This window comes from Triticum aestivum, chromosome 3D (genome assembly GCF_018294505.1).
Source record: "Triticum aestivum cultivar Chinese Spring chromosome 3D, IWGSC CS RefSeq v2.1, whole genome shotgun sequence".
In the NCBI taxonomy this organism is placed as follows: domain Eukaryota; kingdom Viridiplantae; phylum Streptophyta; class Magnoliopsida; order Poales; family Poaceae; genus Triticum; species Triticum aestivum.
Genome location: NC_057802.1, coordinates 161154624 through 161178961, shown reverse-complemented (window position 1 = coordinate 161178961; position 24338 = coordinate 161154624). Strand labels below are relative to the sequence as shown.

Sequence of the window (24338 nt, the reverse complement as noted above, 5' to 3'; positions counted from 1 at the left end):
CCCTAGGCCCAATAAGGCCCATTACTTCTACGGTGGTTCCGATAACCCTTCCGGCACTCCGATATTTATCCGGTGACCCCCGGAACTCATCCGGTGTCCGAATAACATCATCCAATATATCATTCTTTATGTCTCGACCATTTCAAGACTCCTCGTCATGTCCGTGATCACATCCGGGACTCCGAACTACCTTCGGTACATCAAAACACATAAACTCATAATACAGATCGTCATCGAATGTTAAGCGTGCGGACCCTACGGGTTCGAGAACTATGTAGACATGACCGAGACTCATCTCCGGTCAATAACCAATAGCGGATCCTGGATGCTCATATTGGTTCCTACATATTCTACGAAGATCTTTATCGGTCAAACCGCATAACAACATACGTTGTTCCCTTTGTCATCGGTATGTTACTTGCCCGATATTCGATCATTGGTATCTCAATACCTAGTTCAATCTCGTTACCGGCAAGTCTCTTTACTCATTTTGTAATGCATCATCCCGCAACTATTTCATCAGTCACATTGCTTGCAAGGCTTATAGTGATGTGCATTACCGAGAGAGCCCAGAGATACCTCTCCGACAATCGGAGTGACAAATCCTAATCTCGATCTATGCCAACTCAACAAACACCATCGGAGACAGCTAAAGAGCATCTTTATAATCACCCAGTTACGTTGTGACGTTTGATAGCACACTAAATGTTCCTCCGATATTCGGGAGTTGCATAATCTCATAGTCATAGGAACATGTATAAGTTATGAAGAAAGCAATAGCAATAAACTAAACGATCATAGTGCTAAGCTAAAGGATGGGTCAAGTCGATCACATCATTCTCTAATGATGAGATCCCGTTCATCAAATGACAACTCATGTCTATGGTTAGGAAACTTAACCATCTTTGATTAACGAGCTAGTCAAGTAGAGGCATACTAGTGACACTCTGTTTTGTCTATTTATTCACACGTGTACTAAGTTTCCGGTTAATACAATTCTAGCATGAATAATAAACATTTATCATGATAAAAGGAAATACAAATAACAACTTTATTATTGCCTCTAGGGCATATTTCCTTCATGCGGTCCCCCCTCCACAATTACACACCTCGGTCATATCGTCGTAGTGCTTAGGCGAAGCCCTGCGCCGGTAACATCATCATCACCGTCACCACGCCGTCGTGCTGAGGGAACTCTCCCTCGTCCTCAACTGAATCAAGAGCTCGAGGGACGTCATCGTGTTGAACGTGTGCTGAACATGGAGGTGCCGTACGTTCGGTACTTCTATTGGTTGGATCATGAAGACGTTTGACTACATCAACAGCATTACTAAACGCTTCCGCTTTCGGTCTACGAGGGTACGTGGACACACTCTCCCCGCTCGTTGCTATGCTTCTCCTAGATAGATCTTGAGTGATTGTAGGAATTTCTTTGAAATACTATGTTCCCCAACACTACCTTCTTGTAATGGATTGAGTTTTCCCTTTGAAGTTATCTCATCGGATTGAGTCTTTATGGATTTGAGAACACTTGATGTATGTCTTGCATGTGCTTATCTGTGGTGACAATGGGATATTCGCGTGATCCACTTGATGTATGTTTTGGTGATCAACTTGCGGGTTCTGTGACCTTGTGAACTTATGCATAGGGGTTGGCACACGTTTTTGTCTTGACTCTCCGATAGAAACTTTGGGGCACTCTTTGAAGTTCTTTGTGTTGGTTTGAATAGATGAATCTGAGATTGTGTGATGCATATCATAGAATCAAACCCGCGGATACTTGTGGTGACATTGGAGTATCTAGGTGACATCAGGGTTATGGTTTATGTGTGTCTTTAGGTGCTATTTTAGTACGAACTCTAGGGTTGTTTGTGACACTTATAGGAATAGCCCAATAGGTCGATCAGAAAGAATAACTTTGAGGTGGTTTCGTACCCTACAATAATCTCTTCGTTTGTTCTCCGCTATTAGTGACTTTGGAGTGACTCTTTTATGCATGTTGAGGGAGTGTTATATGATCTAATTATGTTATCACGGTTGAGAGAACTTGCACTAGTAAAAGTATGAGCCCTAGGCCTTGTTTCTAAGCATTGCAATACCATTTTCGCTCACTTTCGTTACTAGTTACCTTGCTGTTTTTATATTTTTAGATTACAAAAGCCTATATCTACCATCCATATTGCACTTGTATCACCATCTCTTCGCTGAAATAATGCGCCTATACAATTTACCATTGTATTGGGTGTGTTGGGGACACAAGAGACTCTTTGTTATTTGGTTGCAGGATTGTTTGAGAGAGACCATCTTCATCCTACGCCTCCCACGGATTGATAGACCTTAGGTCATCCACTTGAGGGAAATTTGCTACTGTCCTACAAAACTCTGCGCTTGGAGGCCCAACACGAGTCTACAAGAGGAAGGTTGCGTAGTAGACATCAAGCTCTTTTCTGGCGATGTTGCCGGGGAGGCTAGGTAAGCGGCACTCACACCCCGTCAACTAAGCTCTTTTCTGGCGCCGTTGCCGGGGAGGTTAGTGCTTGAAGGTATATCTTTAGATCTTGCAATCGAATCTTTTAGTTTCTTGTTTTATCACTAGTTTAGTCTATAAAAGAAAACTACAAAAAAGGGAATTGAGGTTGCCTCATATGCTTCATCTTTATATTGTCTTTCGTGAAAATAAGGATTCCGATAATTGTGCTCAATTGCTAGAGGAAGAATGCAATAAAATGTTTGGCACTAAATATTTGTATGATGAGCATGATTGCAATGCTATTAGTATGAATTCTTTGAATATCCATGATGCTAATGATATGCGAAGCCACAAGCTTGGGGATGCTATGTTTGATGAAGATTATATTTTTTGTCCCCCAAGTTTTGATGAGAATATTTATTATTATGATAGCATGCCTCCTATTGATGATGATTATATTGATAAAAGTGGATTTGGAGAGGTCATGACTTTATTTAGTAATGAGTCCACTATTTCGGAAGAGGTTCCAATTGTTTATGAGAACAAAGTTGCTATCTATGATGATTATTGTGATGACATGTGTGCTATAAAGAATAATGATAACCATGAAACTTGTCGTCATGATTTTAATTTTCAATTGGATTATGCCTCACATGATAGTTATTTTGTTGAGTTTTCTCCCACTACTATTGATGAGATAAATTTGCTTATGTGGAGAATAATAAAATTTCTATGCTTGTGCATCATGAAAAGAATGATTTATGTGATAGTTATATTGTTGAATTCATTCATGATGCCACTTAAAATTATTATGAGAGAGTAACATATGATTTTACATATCTCATTAATACCAAGTTTCCTCTCTATGTGTTGAAAATTTTGAAGTCATGCTTGTTTTGCCTTCCTATGCTAGTTGATTCTTATTCCCATAAGTTGTTTGCTCACAAAATCCCTATGCATAGGAAGTGGGTTAGACTTAAATGTGCTTTCCACATATGTTTCATGATGCTCTCTTTGTGTTTCAACTATTTACTTTTATGCGAGCATCATTGAAATCATCATGCCTAGCTAGAAAGGCATTAAAGAAAAGCGCTTGTTGGGAGACAACCCAATATTTACCCCTACTGTTTTTGCATGTTCACGTGATTAAGATACTGTAGTAATCATGTTTTATAGCTTTTGTTTCAATAAAGTGCCAAGTAAAGCCTTTGGGATACTGTGGATGATAGTTGATTCAATTCTGTCGAAAACAAAAACTTTTGCGCACATTCATAGAATTGTTAAAAATCACAGGAGCGTCGAAAAATTCTGAATTCTTTACAGTATGTTTATATACAAATTTCTCAGGTTTTCCTAATTTTTCAGAATTTTTTGAGTTAAGAAGTATGATCTAAATTCAGATCTTTACAGACTGTTCTATTTTTGACAGATTCTGTTTTCGATGCATAGTTTGCTTGTTTTCTAGTTTCTATGGCTTATATTGCTTAATATAAATTGTAGAAATGATAGGGTACAGTAGGCATCATGTGAGAAAAAACAAGAACTGGCACTGGGCTCTAGGTTAATAGGTTAGTCCACCAAAAATAATATAAAATAGCATATTAACGCATATAAAACATCCAAAACAGATAATATAATAGCATGGAACAATCAAAAATTATAGATACATTGGATACGTATCAACCATCCCCAAGCTTAATTCCTGCTCGTCCTCGAGTAGGTAAATGATAAAAACATAATTTTTGATGTGGAATGCTACCTAACATATTTATTCGTGTAATTTTCTTTATTGTGGCATGAATTTTCAGATCCATAAGATTCAAAACAAAAGTTTAATATTGACATAAAAAATAATACTTCAAGCATACTAGCAATGAAATTATGTCTTCTCAAAATAACTTGGCCAAAGAAAGCTTATCCCTACAAAATCATATAGTCTGGCTATGCTCCATCTTCATCACACAAAATATTTAAATCATGCACAACTCCGATGACAAGCCAAGCAATTGTTTCATACTTTTGACGTTCTCAAACTTTTTCAACTTTCACGCAACGCAATACATGAGCGTGAGCCATGGACATAGCACTATAGGTGGAATAGAAGGTGGTTGTGGAGAAGACAAAAAGAGGGAGATAGTCTCACATCAACTAGGCGTATCAACAGGCTATGGAGATGCCCATCAATAGATATCAATGTGAGTGAGTAGGGATTTCCACGCGACGGATGCACTAGAACTATAAGTTTATGAAAGCTCAAAAGGGAACTAAGTGGGTGTGCATCCAACTTGCTTGCTCATGAAGACCTAGGGCAATTTGAGGAAGCCCATCGTTGGAATATACAAGCCAAGTTCTATAATGAAAAATTCCCACTAGTATATGAAATTGACAACATAGGAGACTCTCTATCATGAAGATCATGGTGCTACTTTGAAGCACAAGTGTGGTAAAAGGATAGTAACATTACCCCTTCTCTCTTTTTCTCTCATCATTTTTTTGGGCCTTCTCTTTTTTTATTCGGCCTTTTCTCTCTTTTTTTTCCTCACATGGGACAATGCTCTAAAAATGAAGATCATCACACTTTTATTTACTTACAATTCAAAAATTACAACTCGATACTAGAAGAAAAATATGACTCTATGTGAATGCCTCCGGCGGTGTACCGGGATGTGCAATGAATCAAGAGTGACATGTATGAAAGAATTATGAATGGTGATTTGCCACAAATACGATGTCAACTACATGATCATGCAAAGCAATATGACAATGATGGAACATGTCATAATAAACAGAACGGTGGAAAGTTGCATGGCAATATATCTCGGAATGGCTATGCAAATGCCATAATAGGTAGGTATGGTGGCTGTTTTGAGGAAGGTATATGGTGGTTTTATGGTACCGGCAAAAGTTGTGCGGCACTAGAGAGGCTAGGAATGGTGGAAGGGTGAGAGTGCGTATAATCCATGGACTCAACATTAGTCATAAAGAACTCACATACTTATTGCAAAAATCTATTAGCCATCAAAACAAAGTACTACGTGCATGCTTGTAGGGGGATAGATTGGTAGGAAAAGACCATCGCTCGTCCCCGACCGCCACTCATAAGGAAGACAATCAAAAAATATCTCATGCTCCAACTTCGTTACATAACGGTTCACCATACGTGCATGCTACGGGAATCACAAACCTTAACACAATTATTTATCAAATTCACAACTACTCACTAGCATGACTCTAATATCACCATCTTTATATCTCAAAACAATCATAAGGAATCAAACTTCTCATAGTATTCAATGCACTTTATATGAAAGTTTTTATTATATCCCTCTTGGATGCCTATCATATTAGGACTAAATTTATAACCAAAGCAAATTACCATGCTGTTTAAAGACTCTCAAAATAATATAAGTGAAGCATGAGAGTTCAATAATTTCTATAAAATAAAACCACCGCCGTGCTCTAAAAGTATATAAGTGAAGCAGAGCAAAATTTCCTAGCTCAAAAGATATAAGTGAAGCACATAGAGTATTCTAATAAATCAGAATTCATGCGTGTCCCTCTCAAAAGGTGTGTATAGCAAGGATGATTGTGGCAAACTAAAAAGCAAATACTCAAATCATACAAGACGCTCCAAGCAAAACACATATCATGTGGTGAATAAAAATATAGCCTCAAGTAAAGTTACCGATAGACAAAGACGAAAGAGGGGATGCCTTCCGGGGCATCCCCAAGCTTAGACTCTTGGTTGTACTTGAATATTACCTTGGGGTGCCTTGGGCATCCCCAAGCTTAGGCTCTTGCCACTCCTTATTCCATAGTCCATCAAATTCTTACCCAAAACTTGAAAACTTCACAACACAAAACTCAACAGAAAATCTCATAAGCTCCATTAGTATAAGAAAACAAATCACCACTTTTGGTATTGTTGTGAACTCATTCTTTATTTATATTGGTGTAATGGCTACTATATTCCAACTTATCCATGGTTCATACCCCCCGATACTACCCATGGAATCATCAAAATAAGCAAACAACACATAGAAAACAGAATCTGTCAAAAACAGAACAGTCTGTAGCAATCTGTATTTCTCGAATACTTCTGCAACTCCAAAAATTCTGAAAAATTAGGACAACGGAGTAAATTCAGAATAAAGTAAATATTTTTGGTATTTTTGGTTTATAGATCGGAAAGTAAAAGCTTGCAAAATAGTAGATCGGAAACTTATATGATGGAAAATAGACCCGGGGGCCATAGGTTTCACTAGAGGCTTCTCTCAAGATAGAAAATATTACAGAGGGTGAACAAATTACGGCCGAGAAATTGATAGAAAAGCGCGAAGTTATGACGATATCTAAGGCAATGATCATGAATATAGGCATCGCGTCTGTGTCAAGTAGACCGAAACGATTCTGCATCTACTACTATTACTCCACACATCGACCGCTATCCAGCATGCATCTAGAGTATTGAGTTCATAAAGAACAGAGTAACGCATTAAGTAAGATGACATGATGTAGAGGAATTAACTCAAGCAATATGATGAAAACCCCATCTTTTTATCCTCGATGGCAACAATACAATACGTGCCTTGCTGCCCCTGCTGTCACTAGGAAAGGACACCGCAAGATTTAACCCAAAGCTAAGCACTTCTCCCACTGCAAGAAAAACCAATCTAGTTGGCCAAACCAAACCTTTAGTTGGAAGAGACTTACAAAGATATCAAATCATGCATAAAAGAATTCAGAGAAGATTCAAATAATATTCATAGATAAGCTGATCATAAATCCACAATTCATTGGATCCCGGCAAACACAACGCAAAAGAAGTATTACATCGAATAGATCTCCAAGAACATCGAAGAGAACATGGTATTGAGAATCAAAGAGAGAGAAGAAGCCTTCTAGCTACTAGCTATGGACCCGGAGGTCTGTGGTAAACTACTCACGCTTCATCTGAAGGGCAATAGAGTTGATGTAGAAGCCCTCCGTGATCGTATCCCCCTCCGGCAGGGTGTCGGAAAAGGTCCCTAGATGGGATCTCACGGGTACAGAAGGTTGCAGCGGTGGAAAAGTGTTTTCGTGGATGCCTCTGGTGGTTTGGGGATATATGGGAATGTATAGGCGAAAGAATTAGATCAGGAGGTGCATGAGGGGCCCATAAGAAAGGGGGCGCGCTCTACCCCCTGGGCGTGCCCTCCACCCTTGTGGCTGCCTCGTGGCTCCTCCGACTTCATGTCCAAGTCTCCTGGGTGTCTTATGGACCAAGAAAAATCATCGCGAAGGTTTTATTCCGTTTGGACTCCGTTTGGTATTCCTTTTCTACAAAACTCCAAAACAGGGAAAAAACAGGAACTGGCACTGGGCTCTAGGTTAATAGGTTAGTCCCAAAAATAATATAAAATAGCATATTAATGCATATAAAACATCCAAAACAAATAATATAATAGCATGGAACAATAAAAAATTATAGATACGTTGGAGACGTATCACCCAACATCTTCACCAACACCGCCTGGGAACGAGTTGGAGACGTATCACCCAACATCTTCACCAACACCGCCTGGGAACGAATATACACTCTATGTCTTCAAAACTTTTTGGTCATTCATGACAAAAGGGGGAGAAGCATATCGGTTGATAGTCTTGAAGCGGGTCCATATGGATCGGGTGCTCATTTTTGCTAAGTTTTTACAACTCCCGTTCTTGAACTGTTGGCTTTTGAGTTGTAACACTTAAAACTTGATGGTCGTCTGCCACCTTTGCTGCTACTGTTTACTGCGATGATAAATTTTGCATGAAGTCATTCTGCAGACGCCCATTTCTCATTATGCATTTCATTATCTTCGTTACATTTGTGTATGCATGATGAATTGTCTTCAAGAGTTGAAGAAGATCTCCACAAAGCAAAACCTGTCATGTGCATTTTCATTCAAAGGCAAAATATCTATAAGCACATCTTCAGGGGGAGCCTCTTTCAACTTATGAAGCCAATGACGTACTCTAACTTACACATATTTTATCCCCGTTGAAAACTTCAACCAGTTTGTCATCAGTCACCAAAAAGGGGGAGATTGTAAGTGCATCTAGTGCCACCCCTAGTTGGTTTTGAGTATTGACGACAAACATGGTTGAGGGACTAATGTGTTTGTGAGAATTGCAGTATAACACAGGTAGTAGTCCCTCATTGATTCAGTTTTCCTACCAGAGATGACCCTTAAAAATGTATGAAGACATTGAAGACAATGGTGGTTCGTGAAGACAATCATATTGAAGATAATGACGTGTGAAGACATTCACTTGAAGACTATGGAGTGAGAAGACATAGTTTCTTTCGTAGTTTCCTTTTCTTCTTTATTGAGTCATAGGAACCACCAAACTGTTAAGTGGGGTCCAAGTGAAGAAAGTTAGAAGACTGACGTGACGCTCAACCCAAATCCTATGTCTTCAAGTGAAGACAATGAGAGCAAATCTTATCCAGAGTTGGATGAGTCAGCTTTGCTTGTATCCCAAGCCAAGCTGTCGCATGTGTTTGAAATCCGACCATTGGACACGTGTTGGTTCCTTAGTGACCCAGGGTCATTTCGGACATATCATGTCAGGTTTCCTCCTGGCTATAAATAGCCCACCCCCTATACCATAAATTCGTGGCTGCTCAGAGTTAGTTCACAGCTTTTGTCGTTTGAGAGCAACCCACCTCCGAAGCCTTTGAGAGAGAGATCCTTGCGAGGACAACGCCCAAAACACCCACAGCCAAAGAGTGTTAGGCATCACTGAAGTCTTTCTTTCCGCGTGACCTGAAGACTTGGTACACTTGAGGACCGTGTATCCTCCAGCCGGTTAGGCGTCACGTTCTGAGGATCCAAGAGTCATTGCGGATCGCCGGTGAACGGAGTCTGTGAAGGTTTGGAAGTCTACCTTGAAGACTTACCAGAGTGATTGGGTGAGGACTGGGTGTCCTTAGATCAAGGGGAATAAGGTGAATTCGTGGTCTTCTGAGTTCAATCTCAGCCTCCCTAACCAGACGTACAGTTGTCACAGCAACTGGAACTGGTCTACCAAATCCTTGTCTTCACCAAGCTACTGGTTCTATCCCCCACCTCATTTACATTTATGTTTGTCTTCGTGAAGTCATTGCTTGCTTGCATGATCTGTTTGACTTCACTGTGCGAAGACTATTGCCTGTTTGGCTTCGTACTGTCTTCCATTCCGATTTGTACTACCTACCTGCCATTAGTCTTCGTGCTTTCATTATGTTGCCTACTTGACTATGGTTTGTCTAGAGTAGTTTATCTTCCGCTGCATATCATATAGGCTCAACTTGATTGTTTGTCTTCAAAGACCTCAGGGTTTGAAGGCTTTCATAAAAATCACCTATTCACCCCCCTCTAGTCGATAACTCAAGAGTTAAGATAAATCTAACCATAGCATTAAACAAAAGGATCCAAAAATGCCCCTTACAGAACAGCTCATAAACTGGGGTTTAGGGTTCCGCCACTCCCGCAACCCATCATCTACAAACTAATTCCACAATGACTTCCCCTGGGCCCAAGCATGGTGAAGTGTCATGAGTCGATGTTCACACGACACCACTAGAGGAAGAACAACATAACATATCATCAAAACATTGAACGAAAACCAACTTCACATGATTACTTATAACAAAACTTCTCCCATGTCCTCAAGAACAAATAGAACTACTCACAAAGCATAATTGTGTTCATAACCATATGATAGAAATATGTAATTAACAATCTGAACATATAATCTTCCACCAAGTAAACTAACTAGCATCAACTACAAGATGTAATCAACACTACTAGCACCCCGAGGAACCAATCTGAGGTTGGATACAAAGATTGAATACAAGATATGACTAGGGTTTGGAGATGAGATGGTGCTGGTGAAGATGTTGATGAAGATGATTCCTCCCACGATGAGAGGAACATTGGTGATGATGATGGCTTTGATTTCTCCCTCCCAGAGGGAATTTTCCCTGGTGGAATTGCTCCGCCGGAGAGCAAAAGTGCTCATATCCAAATTCTGCCTCGAGACGACAGCGGCTTGTCCCAAAAGTCTTCTCTTTATTTATTTTTCTAGGTCAAATGGCTTCATAGAGCAGAATATGGGCCTCGGTGGAGCCCACAAGCTCGGGTGGCGCGCCCACGGGGTAGGGCGTGCCCCCTGGCTTATGGACCCACCGAGGATCTTCTCCGGTACTTCTTTCTTCCAATATTTTTTATATATTCCAAAATAATTCTCTGGCAATTTTCAGGTCATTTGGAGCTCTGGAGAATAGCTATCTCTGTTGTGGCCTTTTCAAGTGAGAATTCCAGTTGTCGGTAATCTCCCTCTTTTGGTGTATCTTGCATTTTAAGAGAGAACGGGTATTAGAATTACATCATAAAGTGGAATATAACTTCGAAACAATAAAAATATCAGTAGGAAAACACGATGCAAAATGGACGTATCAAACACCAGAAACAACACTAGTACTAGTGCTTGCCCAGCTAGGTCCTAAGCGAGAGCACCCTATGGGCATATGCCATGGCAACAAACCCAACACTTTGTGCATTGTTGTCCAGCAGGTGGCTAAGAGAGGTCATCAGAGCCTCCGGACTAAAGCTATGACGACAATGTAGAGGTTAGGGTCGACGTAAACCGAATTGCTTTTCGTAATGGCGGTTGCCACCTCCTTGGCGATGTCAGTTATGTTGCTGAAGACGTTGAGCTCCTCTTCCATCAAGCCACCCATCTTCGTCTTTCTATCAAACACAGTAACGTGATCATCACCCTTATCAGGACCATCAACAACGATGGTCTTTGAGTCTTGGGTGTCTGGATATTCAGGCATAGGCGAACCGAGTGGCTCACTGGAGCCTATGGCATGCTTGTCGGTTGCCAAACAAGAGGACTAGATATGTTGCATATGCAAGTGGTTCGGTATGGGTGTGTTGAGGATAACTGCATCTTGGGGCTGGTCCTAAGGGAGAAACACGACGTGTTTAGTTGTGATTCGCACGTTAGACAGGTTTAAAAAGTGGTATGTGAGCTAACCGTGTTGTGGCCTTGGTAGTGCTCTGCCTCCAACGGGATCGTTTAGGTGCCCTAATCCCATGACGCGCAGCTAAGGTCTCTTAGCTTGGACACTTGGATCCATCTGGCTCTCCAGTTCCTAAGCTGTTGTAGACCTTAGTCGAGGTGACCTCTTGGCCACGGAACTCGAACACTTGCTTGGTAATAGAGTTCAAGTGAACCTCCTTGAAGCCCTTCTGAGTCATCGCCCCACTGGCTATGATATCACACATCTTGTTAAGCATGAAGGTGGACTGTAACGGCTGCCATTTCATCAAGTTTCCTCTCCCAGCTATCTTTGTCTTCCTAGCCTTGACGGTTGCCTTATGTGCACAACCAGCGCATCTGTTGTAGGAACAAATGTTGGACGCACAACAGACCCCTCAAAGACATCTGAATCTGGAGGCATCTTCTTGGTCGTAGGCTCGAGTCCTCAACATAGGATGGCGGCAATTAGCTCTCGCACAAGACAATAGCCTGACTAAACTCTTGAATGTTCATGTCCTACAAGCATTAACGTCGGGACTAGTGGAACACAAGACACATCGACAGTAAGCACAGTACAAATGGATCATGAAGTTCTACGCACCACCCTATGACCGATCGACAAACTCATACATACAATGGAGTTCAACACAATAGCATTCCTACATACTTGCAAACTAGCATAGTACACATGCTCTGATTCACGGGCTAGTACATATCTACCATACTATCATCCTTGCCGACATGGTAACAACATGAACATCATCAAAGCCAACAAGCAACACTCATCCTGCTACCAATCCATCACCACTAACTACCACAACATCACATTCTCATAGATTTATAGTCTACAATGCTACTACATGCTCACATAGTTAGCTAGAATGAGTAGAGAGGAGGGAATGATCGAACTTACAACCATCAGTGTAGTCGGGTGGAGGCGCATAACTGGTCGGAGAAGAGGAGGGAGATGAATCGCCACCACTGTCTACCGCCAGCCGAAAAAGGCGTGATTGCTACCTGCTCGTCGGTGAATATCCGCATGGGATGAAGAACTTGAAGTGGGGGATGGTGGCGGGAGTTTGGGCAGTGAGCCGAGGGTGGCTATATAGGGCAACCAATTCGGTGGGAGGTGAAACAATTACATGTGTAGATTTTTTGGGGGTGCGCACGAGCTCGCACCATCTCCTTGCTCGCATGAGCTCGCTGCCGCATTCCCCTCCCCTACATCGCCTGAGCCTAGCTGAGGGGAAACGGTCGATTCAACAGTTCCTAGCGGTTTTAGCTGGGGTGCTTTAAGTTTCATGCTATGAAGGTCTGACAGTGAATACAACCTACCAAACGGCCCATTTTTGCACCGAGCAGGCCTGGTTGGACCTAATGCAGGCTACAAACATGTCATACATGAATTTGTGGAGTGACCGGAACACCCATGTAATTCTAAGACTTATCCATGTATTTTGAGTCACCATAAAAGTGTGCCAGTGGGATACAGTGATCACACGCCTTGTTGGTAGTCCTTCAGGCTCACCAAAAATACAGAGAATTGGTCAACGACCTGTTGTACACATGAAGGAATTGGTCAACGACCTCTTTTTCTGGAACTGTCACTTGATATAGTTGCAACATATTACATGTGAGATGCTGCTCCTTGATGGCTTTGAAGTTGCAAACTGTTAATGACACTGGAAATTGATGTTGATGAATGCCAGTGAAGATGAATAGTTCCTTTGCTTGAGACGATTGCAATGTGTTTGTCTTTCCAGTCCACTGTCATGGGGTTGTGCTACTCGAGATAGTCCATACCGAGGATTACATCGTACGTGCCCAGCAGTAACACCTTCGTCTCTATAGCAAATATATGCCCCCTACAAAAACCAGTTGCGTTGTGGTATGACAGAGTAACAGCTCAATTCACCTCATGTGACCTTGACACGCCCATGTTGTTGCTGAGGAACCACTCATCTGAGCTTGGTGGCCAGCTGCTAGTCGACAAAGGATGTGGAGTTACCTGAGTCCACCAATATGAGGATTTCGTGGCCTTGGATCCACGCATGCAGCTAGAAGGCGCACGGCGAGACGCCGCCCATGAGCCCTTGCCACGAGATGGCCATCGCAGTGTCGTATGTGGCCAATATTGGAGTAGTTGGTTGCTTGTCAAAACCCTTGTTGATGCCGAAGAGCTCGAGCAACTCCTCCACCGTGTGGAGTTGCACCGATGTGGGGCACGTGTGGTCATGCCCCCACCATTCACCGCACTTGAAACAGAGGTCGCGCGCGGCGGTAATCATGCAGTGCCTTGACGTTGGAGTTGTCGGCACGTGCATCGTTGACGTTTCACCGAACTATTGTCGGTGTTGGTGTAGGTGTCGGCGGGGTTCAAGGCGATGGGGGTGGCAGAGGCCATGGAGCACTCGGCGTACGTGCTGCAACCAGAGCACACGGTGTAGGAGGAGGCGCGTGGGGTGGATACGCCAAATCCACCATCTCCTCCTGTAGCAAGGCCAACAAGCACGCGGTGTCCAAATCCGGTGGCCGATGCATGAGCACCACTGCCCGGATATCCGCGCGGAGTCCCTCCACAAAACAAGTCAAACAATAATGAGGGTAGATGGCCTCAGAATATGAAGCTAGATGATTAACGGCAAGTTCAAATCGCTCAATATAATAAGCTACAGAAGAAGTCTGACGAATAGTGTAAAATTGTCAGATCAAGAGTTGGTGACGGTCATGACCAAAACGAGTACAAAGCAGTGCACAAAATGACTCCCAATCGAACCCTGACAACTTGTTTTGCACCGTCTGTAACCAAACCGAAGCGGAACCCGAGAAATTCAGCGCGGCCATCGGCACCCCGAATGGTGAATGAATCCCAAACATGTTAAAATATTGTTCACAAAGGGTTTTTTAGGGCTTTGGATTTTCACGCGTGAACATAGGAAAAGAAATTGATGGATGAGCCTAGCCCAGACCTGCGAGCAACTGGCTAGCATGAGCGAACAGACACAAGGCAGGAGTAGGTGACTAAAGAGGAAACCGCACTATGCCCGGGAGAGACACCGGTGTGGCCACCAACGTCTGCTCACGGCAAAGGAATGCATCGTCGTAGTCATCGGACCCGTGGGGAAATTCCCTCCTGTTGTTCCCGCCGCCGATGGGGCCACCGGTCGCCGCAAGGCTTGGATTATGTGGTTTACCGACCATTGCCGCACTAAATGCCACCGTCGCAGGCACTCGTCCCAATTGAAGAGCTTCCACCACCGCGCTGATTTCAGACACCTACTTCTTAGATCCAATCGCCAGGCGACCAGATCATCGAGGCGAGCAGAGTGCGATTGGATGGCGTTGGTGTTGTTGCGAAGCTCGTTGCAGAATTCCCCATCAAGGCTGAAAACTTCTCGAAGTAGTCATTGATCGACGGATCCATGGCCTCTAGATGTAGCGAGGTTGTCGTAAGTTGCGTGACTTGATGAAATGCGCAAGATTCGGCAACCGAAAGGGATGGTGACTGGTCTCTAATACCAGATGATAGGGCATCAATAGCTCTCTCTCATCTACTACTAATACTCACAAATTTGGGCTACAAGTTCTGATTACACGACTAGGGATTATGACGTGAGGAGGAAGATAGCCTAGCCGTTGTGTCGATGCCTTTGATTCTCTGGATGCCGTCACTGTTTTGCAATGGGTGTTTAGTAGGCGGGTGACGTGTTGGGCTTCATTAGACTCACTCTGGCCCAACCACCTTGGCATTGGGCTTGCGTTGACGAACGGGCCTCAACCTTGTGGGAGAGGTGGGAGTGTCACCACCAGATGGGATTGCCATGTCATGGGTGCTGACATGTGAGTGCTCATTTTAGATGAATGCACTTTGATGGTTTGCAATAAGTTGTTAATAAGTGGCCCAAGATGAGGAGCAAGAACACAATGTTTGTGGAATTGAGCCAATAGAAGTTTGTCTCATTAATGCTTCTGAAAAGATTGATGACTTGCATGAGACCTAATGGTTTCCCAACATCTATTTGAAAAATAATCCGGTGAATCCATCCGACGCGGGGGGATGTCGCTAGGCATTTGATTGATAGCGTCACTTACTTCCTCCTTGGAGAAATGATCGGCATGCCCAAGTACCAATGGTCGTCCTATATCCATATTATTAAGGTAAACAGGAGTCGGGATAATGTTCAAATGCACTCCACTATTCAGCTCCACACAAGTGCATGTCGGTAGGAGTGCAAGCTGATTCATCACCAATGTAATGGGGTACCCATGGGCCATGGCACTGCCGACCTTGCATCTGTTTTCTTCAAAAAAAAAAAAATCCTAGCCCTTTCTCTTACCTATAGGTTGCCTCGTTGGCGCTACAAAGCGCAGATGCTCCGCGTCGCTTTCCCGAAAAGGCACCGCGGCGAATTACCCACCCCAGCGGAAAGAAGAAGGTGCCCTCCTCTCCGCCTCATCACTGGTGAAAAAGAAGGAAAGGCGAAACGAATCGGAATGTCTCCCACCGCGGCACGGCGCAAGAAACCCCGATCCCCTCACCCACGCTCCCATCCCATGCATCATCGCCATGCCATCCATGGATTCCTCCCGTGCGGCGTCTCCCAACCCAAGTTCCTAACCCCACCCACACCCACACCCAGCAACCCCAATTCCTTCCTCTCCCACCAACGCAACCACATATTCTGTCGTCGCCGTCACCTTGACGGCTAGACGCGGTTAGAGACCGACCGGCCCCATATATACCATACGTGACTGGGCAACATCGTATCCGGCCGTGGAAAGGAGAAGCCTAGCCTAACTGCGAGGAGTGAGGTCGGTACCGGCTTAGCCAGCAATCTGCAGGTGAATTGGGGCACTAACAGCAGCAGCAGCATCAATCAAGTGAGGATTTCACAATGCGGCCGGCCGTGACGCACGACGACCTGTCCCTCCGCAAGGCGCAGGAGCGCCGGGCGGGGCGCTCCGGCAGCCAGATCGCCGTCGCCCTCGTCGCGCTCTCCGTGCTCTGCGGCCTCGTCAGCTTCATCCTCTGCCTCGCCGCCGAGGGCTCGCGCTCCGAGGTACGCGCGCACCCCGACCAACCAACACGCGGCTTTGCTAGCTCGTGCTGATGCTGCCTGGGCTTGGCACTCTGCAGGTGTCCAACTACCTGATGACCGTGGCCGGGAGCGAGGCGCAGGTGGAGCTGTGCTTCTACAACGGCAGCGGCCGCTCGGCGCTCGCCTTCTCCATCGGCGCCTTCCTGCTGCTGGCCGTCGCCATGTTCGCCGTGCACGGCTACATGCTGCTCGCCGTCGCTTCGCCGGACTCCGCCGCCGCTGGCCTCGCCGTCGCCGAGGACCACCCCCGCGTGTCCTCCGCCACCAACACCCTCACCTGGCAAACCTGCTGCCTCTTCTTCGTCACGTGGTACCAACATTACTTCAAGCATGCATTGGGCAAGATTGATGGTGTGGATTCATAATAAACACTGATCGATGGGTGCAGGATTTGCTTCGGGCTCGCGGAGGTGCTGCTCATGATCGGGATCGGGGTGGAGTCCGGCCACGTCAGCGACTGGCGGAGGCCGCGGCAGGTGTGCCACCGGGTGCGCCCGGGGATGTTCGCGGCGGCGGGGATACTGGGGCTCATCACCGTCGTCGTTGGCTTCGTCGTCTACGTGACCGCGGTGCACACGCAGAAGCTGCTGAGGCAGCACGGCGGCGGCCACTACCCGCCGCACCCCGGCAGCGCCCCGTACCCCAGCGTCCAGCAGCACCACCTGCAGCCGCCCGTGTCGTACCCACCACACCCGGCCCCGCACCCACACCCTCATCCGGCGCCGAATGCGCCGGAGATTACGGCGGCCGCGTGCCAGGTGCAGTCCAGCAACGCGTGGTGCATCACCAAGGACAAGGAGTACACCGATGTTTGAATGCCTGAGCCTGACACAATGAATGGTCGAAGAAGTGCAGAGACGATGAGCCTGACACAATGAATGGTCGAAGAAGTGCAGAGACGATGCACGTAAAATTCCTTTTCGTTTTCGAACAATTGCTTGCTGATTTGAGCAATTGGATTATTATTTGCTGATATGTAAAATAATTTGTTTGTACAAGGACAATATTCATGTTTTAACTTGTTATTATGCTGTTCATTTGGCCTGCCAACACTGTAATCACAATGCCCTTGTCAAGATTGGAACATGCAAATCAAAATTGATCACACAACAAAACTGAGCAACGACACAGGTATACTAATAATTAAGTGAAAGCTGGCATTGACATGTTCGGACAAACTGCAACTCACTTCATTCCTGAAGAACCCCACAAACCAAACCATTCAAGAATTGTCCCCTAAATGCCTCGCAGAGTTGCAGAAGCTTAAACTCAGGCTATACAGTAGCAAAATAGTGCACACCATACTAAAGATGCAAACCCCTACATAGTAGCCTGATAAAAAAGACCCAGACTCCTCAAGTTTGACGATTATACTCCTCTTACAAACGCTGCGATATTGATACCCAGGACCAGTTGCTTCCTTGAAAATCTTCAGCTTATTGGACCCACCACAACCATGACCTTACCCCACACACCGACTAGACCAAATGGTGACAACTGCAGCGACAAGGGAATTACCACCATTGGTCAAATCTGCAAAAGGAATTTAAAATTATATTATTGGTTGTCTCTTTGCTCAAAAGCTGATTCATGCTACCATATCGAGCAAATATGACGAGAGAAACAACAAATATGGTTATATGTTGAGAGTACCGACCTGTATTCAGCCCAAGTTCAGATCAGGGTTGCCACCTTGGCCAAAGTCAAAGGCAACACCTGTGGGAGCTTCCATAGTTGCCCCCATCGCATCATCTTCCTCCTCCATCCAGTAAGCCTCGAGAATCTTCACAGCCTTCTCATAGATTTCATTGTTATCATGGCTCTGCAGGTTCTCAATCTTTTCCAGGCCCTCTGCTTCATCAATCATCTGCGCATAGACATTCCCCTCCCCAGAAGCACCCAAATTCTTATCAGTTTCTCCAACTTTGAGAATGTTCTCAAGACCCTCCAAGCAAACAGTAACAATCCTTGGATCTGGGCAAAGCAGGAGGTCACACAGTGGCTTGATGCAGCCCTCGCTAACCAAATACCTGTTTACATAATACATACACATCAGCACGGGAAAACTCAAAATAGAAGTGCAATATTTGCATGTAATCTGAATAACAGCAAATGAGAACATACTTGATTTGGTCGTGGGAACCACCGGAGGTAGCATTCGAGATGGCCCAAGCAGCCTCCTTCTTGATATCGAATTCAGCCGTTTGCAGCAGATGCACCAGAGGTCCAATAATCCCAGCAGTAATCACAGCCTAAGAAGCCAGCATAGCAAGGTATGTGATCAATGATTAACCTTTAAGAACATATAGATTCAACAAGCTTGATGACTAATACATGGATCCTCTAAACGCTCTTATATTTCTTTACGGAGGGAGTAACTCATTATGTTGAGACTATTAGGTACATAGGCACCCCAACTGGGCAAACGAAGTCATAATGCTTACAAATATTCCAAAAGGAATAGAGCAGTTTTGAGTCAGCAACCAGTTTGTACAGAATAAAGACTGTCATTTACATCTAGTTGAACCAACAATTGAAGGAAATCTTAGTTCTTAGGCGTGTTACTTTTGAGTCACCGGCATTAGTTCTTTGTACCACTAGCATATTGATAACATTAGTTACAATATTTCCCACTAGCCACAATGAACACAGCACAATCTAACATATATGCACCACACAATACATACAGTTATCAAACTAAAATCAATCAATGTCCTGAGTATTTAATACAAACAAAGGTAATCCCCTAAGAAGAAACCATGTGAGAATATGTAGAACCCGTACCTGTATCTGATCTTTGTTACCAGCAGTGATATTTGAAACAGTCCAGCAGGCCTCTTTCTTGATGCTTTTCTTGTGATTTTGTGTCAACAGACTTAGGAGACACCCAAGAGCTTGATGATCAATGATGCACTGTAGAATAGAAGACAATCTTAATAACACGGAAAAATGAACAAACGAAACTATACATCTCTAAGGAAGCTAGTAATCACAGATACGAATTGTAATTTGCCATGCAAGTGAACACATAATTATTTATTAGTGTGATCACGAAGCAGGCTATGTAAAACTTGACGAGCATTTTACTTGAATAGGGAAACAGACTTGGCAGGATTTCAGTTGACTGTTGGGGTAACAGTGTAGTAAAGTGAGCAACCAAACTATCAGAAGAAACTGTACAGTAAACAAACAAAGATGAGTGATTCAAATTTCAAATATATTTTGTAGACACTAGTCAAATCTGATGTACAATGGCAAACATGATGGTTATAATATATCCAAATAACAATATCCTCTGTAAGAGTATAACTCAAAAGTCACAAAAATTTAATGGTGCAAAATGTAGTGAATCCAAAGAACAAAACGAAAATGAATGAGTTACCTGAGTTTGCGAGTCATCTCCTGTGACAATATTTCCAACAGTTCGTAGTGCAGGTATAAGCACTGAAGGTGATGGATGGCTTCATGTTGTAAACAATATTGAAAGAACAGAAATGAGTGAATGAACATATATTAAGATAAAGAATCGTATAGCAGAGAGTTGTAACGCAGGGTTGAAACATACAGGAGAAGCTCCACAAGCCGGGGACAGACACCAGCATCAATCACAGATTGGATCTTGTCATTGGTGCCATCAGAGAGATACGAAAGAGCCCAGCATGCATCAGTTAAAACTTCCTCATCATTGGAATGGATAAGTCGTGCAAGTGCTGGCAGAGCAGGCTTAGTCTATGGTAACAAATAAAGAATATGTCAACTGCTATTGACTACTAATCACAGGAGAATCTAAATGCAACAGTGTATAAAACCTGATCAAATGCTGGCTGTGGCTTTCCTCTGCAGAAATTTGATAAAGTCCAGGTCGCATTCCTTAACATGGAGAGTTTAGCATGCTCATTCAACTGTGCTAGCAGAGGCATCAATGCACCATTTGCGAGTACAAGGTCGCGGCACTTTGGGGAGTCACCAGCAACATTGCCCAATGCCCAGACAGCCTTGAAATTATTTTCAAGAAGTATCAGAATTGATGACTCCCAACAAACATTCAACCAGGACAATATAAAACTAGTAGCCAAGCAAGTGATCAAATACCTGCTCACGAACATCATCGCTGCCAGATGCAAGAAGCTTCACAAATATTGGAACTGCCCCATGATCAATGACAACCTTGGTATTCTCTGATGTGCCAGACGCAATGTTTGTGAGTGCCCACGCTGCTTCAAACTGCAAAAGTTATTCAAAAACACCAGGGTAAGAAGTTTAGTTGGTAAGGGTCCTGACTTCCAGATTACAAGAATAAGATTCAGTTGACACACACCTGGAGTTGGGGGAAATCCTCTCTAGTAAGAAACTGCACAAATCGAGGAACAACGCCTGATTGGATAACTTCTTCGATTGGGGGGCTCCTTTCTGATTAATACAAGTTACAACCTCAGTTAATGTTCACTCACTGAGTGATATAAGAGATTAGTTTTACAAACAAACAAAAACTGAGAAGTTGGTACCTATAGAAAGCAACTTGCGGAATTGTGTCGTTGCCTCAAGCTGCAGGTTGTTATCCTCGGAATAAACCCCACCAACCATAGCAGGTAAGCTTTCAAGCTACAAAATCCAAACAGAAAACAAAAATGATCAGGTTAATAATGTATCAAAGCAATAAAAGGTCTACAAACAGCGCACTGTTCTAAACAAAGGTAGTTTTGGCAAAGATGGGAGCACCCAAATCAAATGAAAACTGAAGAACTGATTAAATTAACCACTGGAAGTGCAAGACGAACAACTAACTGTGTGTCTCCAATAACCATAACTAAAACAAAGGACAGAGAGGTCACGAGTCATAAGGCTGGTGTGGGCAGGCGTGCCTCAGAAAGTCATGACCAACGAAGCATGTTTATCAAACCACCAACTAATCTGGCCTCTGAACGATCCCCACAAGTCAATAGTCACTAGTCAGTATCTGAAGAACTACCACGAGCCTACGACTTGATATTTCTTCAAGCCGCAACGCAAGCAACACACACCCACACACAAGTAGACATGCGTGCGTTCAGTCGCGCGGACGCAAACATCTCTTGAGCATAACGAAGCAGTTACTAAACCAATCTACTGCAGACGAAGCAAATACTAAACTCATCTGGAACCTCGTGTACAATTCACAGTAGAAATAAACTACGATTCAGACTCCAGAAGCACTGAAACAGGAAGCTAGGGGAAGGGGAGTGGGGCAGAAGTGTGCAGTATCCTCACCTTCTTCTCGACGCCGGCGGCAGGGATAGGAGCCTGGGCCTGGAGCCCCTCGCGGCGCTTCTTGAGGAGGCTCTCCTCGCGGCGGTTCTTGCGGATCTCCACCATGTTGTCCTCGCGCCGCCGCCGCCCCTCATCGGCGTCCACCGTCACCTTGTAGCGGTTCCGCCGCGCGTCGGCCCGCTCGCTCGGACGCACCGACATGGCTGGGTTGGTCGCTGTGGTCTCTCTCTCGCGCGCGCGCGGCGGTGGCGGCGGGGAGGCAAAAACCCTAGCTAGGCGACGGGGCTCTGGGGGTGGGGAGGAGCGCGCGAGGGGAGGGGAGAAAAGAGGGAGAGGAGAAACCCTAGCGGCCGCTGCGAAAGGGAGTTAAAGCTCACACCACGATCGAGATATTCTCTCGTTTCCTCTCTCCCTTTTATTTCTTTTTTCGGTGCCCATTTTCTTGCCTTTTTAGAACTGCCCGTTTTCTTTATGGGCTGTGCATGGCCCAGATTTATTGGGCCCGTTACTGATCCACCATGTGAGGTGAGAGTGGTCTGGCCCAAATCTAAACATGGAAAACTCTCGGTATCCATAAATTTGTCCGACTATGGATTTTTTGTACTCTATGTGAAGGAGTAGATGTCATGCCACATGCACTTTTGATCAAGCAGATGATGGTAACCCGTTGGGCAATCTAGACAGCCCGGCGGAAGGCATTCATGAAGGAATCCTGCAGAGCCCACATGCCAATCATTCATTTGTTAACGCTGGGCTCGAAACAATCCAGGTTTCGCCACGGGTTCACGTTCAACGGGGAAGCTCATCTGCTAGAAGACCTGATGTTGAGTATGTGTGGAAGAAGCCGGGAGTAGGAGTGGTGAAGATACATGTCGATGGTGGCTTGTCTAGGATGGAAACGTGGGAGCTTCAGCGCCAGTTTGCAGAGACCACGAGGTTAACTTTATGGTTCCTCGGCAATGGTGTTCAGCAACATCCATGATCGGCAGCATTGGAAGTACTAGCTTGCCGAGAAGCTTTAGCCCTTGCGCTTAATCCTCGCTAAGGCACATTGTTATCGCATGTGATTGTAAACCGGTAGTAGGTGAGATAAAGCATGGATCAAAGGGAAGATATAACGCAATGATCAAGGAAGTTGAAGCAAGATATGACGAGTTCATTTCATGTGAATTTATCTTCGAATGGCGTACTCTAAATTTTGAGGCTCATAGTTTAGCAAAAAATTCATCTTCTTTAGCAGTGAGTCCCCATGTGTGGTTGGGCATATCTCATGGCCCGTTTATTATTCATGTAAACCAAACGCCGTCTTAAGGAAGTGTGATTTACCGCTAAAGAATTATTTCTCTGAAAAAACAAGTTGTCCTTAAAAAAATGTGAATCCCTTCACCCGGCTGATCCAGCGCGGTGGGTTCACCGCCTTTAGCGTAGGATGCCTGCCCTGTGTAACTCTCCATGTAACATCCCAAAATTCTAAAATTTGGAATGTTATATTAAATAAATAGATTTGATTGATTATTTGATTGTGGTGTGGTTGCTTGTGTGAAAGTGAGTGAAATTCGAAACTTTTTGAAAGTTAAATGAGAGGGAATAAAAGGACTTTCCCAAACTTTCATTTTTTGCATTTATGATCTCCGTGAATTCAAATTCATTTCATCATAAAATCCTAGAGAGAAGATGACATGACTTCTTCCATTTAAATAAATGAAAAGGGTTTTGAAAAGATTTGAATTCCATTTGAAAATATTTCCAGTTCAGAAACTTTAAGCAACTCAATGATTTTCATGAGAAAAGATAAAATGACTTTTTCAAATCATATGAAATATGAGTTGGAAGTTTTAAAGAATCAAATTTAAAGTCCCCTTTGAAATTATTTTCAATTTGGAGTGATTTGGGTTTTATTCAAATTATTTTTCTTCAAAAATAAAATATATGGAAAATAGGGTAAAATGATTCCCTACAACAGAAAATTGGAGAGAACTAAATTTGAAATCATTTTCGTATTTCTAAAATGACTTTTATTGGGTTTTATTGTAGCAGTAGCACTGTTTGAATTATTTGAATTTTTGTGGATTTTATTTGATGCTAGAAATATGTACATGTTGTAGAAAATATTTTTTCAGAAAATTTTGATATATTATATGCCTATATAATATTTTATTTTCTTTTGTTTTATTATTTTTTCTTTGTCTGTGTTTAAAAAAAACATCGGACCGACCGGACCGGGCCGGCCCAGCTCGCCAGTCCACGGCCGAGCCGGCCCACGCCGCTCAACCGCTCGTCCCCGAGCTTCCGCTCGGAGTTCGCCACCACGGCGCGCTGCCGCGCCGACCTCGGCGTCCGTGCCGAGGCCGGACTTCTCCGGCCCCTTCCGCAAGCCGTCGCCCCGCCCCGTTCTTTAAATAGCGGAGCCCCACCGCCCTCCTCTCGCTTCGCGCCGCCACCCGCCGCCCACGCATCCCGCG

The 24338-nt window shown here is 44.1% G+C and overlaps 2 protein-coding genes across 3 annotated transcripts; one reads left to right on the top strand and one right to left on the bottom strand.

Moving 5' to 3' along the window:
- Nucleotides 1-16025: 16025 nt before the first annotated feature.
- LOC123078033 (uncharacterized) lies at nucleotides 16026-17664 on the top strand. Its single transcript, XM_044500420.1, has 3 exons — nucleotides 16026-16590; nucleotides 16668-16939; nucleotides 17018-17664. Exons 1-3 carry the CDS (start codon nucleotides 16426-16428, stop codon nucleotides 17442-17444), a joined length of 864 nt encoding a protein of 287 aa, XP_044356355.1. The 5' UTR covers nucleotides 16026-16425; the 3' UTR covers nucleotides 17445-17664.
- Nucleotides 17665-17745: 81 nt separating this feature from the next.
- Nucleotides 17746-22262, bottom strand: LOC123078032 (importin subunit alpha-1a). Of its 2 annotated transcripts, none has more exons than XM_044500419.1 (11): nucleotides 21877-22262; nucleotides 21135-21231; nucleotides 20948-21039; nucleotides 20722-20853; nucleotides 20439-20624; nucleotides 20195-20358; nucleotides 20012-20090; nucleotides 19414-19542; nucleotides 18750-18881; nucleotides 18287-18655; nucleotides 17746-18162 (listed from the first exon to the last, which is right to left on the bottom strand). In XM_044500419.1, exons 1-10 carry the CDS (start codon nucleotides 22075-22077, stop codon nucleotides 18293-18295), a joined length of 1575 nt encoding a protein of 524 aa, XP_044356354.1. In that variant the 5' UTR covers nucleotides 22078-22262; the 3' UTR covers nucleotides 17746-18162; nucleotides 18287-18292. The 2 variants fall into 2 exon arrangements, with proteins under 2 accessions (XP_044356354.1, XP_044356353.1); XM_044500418.1 differs by having other exon boundaries at nucleotides 18287-18659; nucleotides 18754-18881.
- Nucleotides 22263-24338: the final 2076 nt, after the last annotated feature.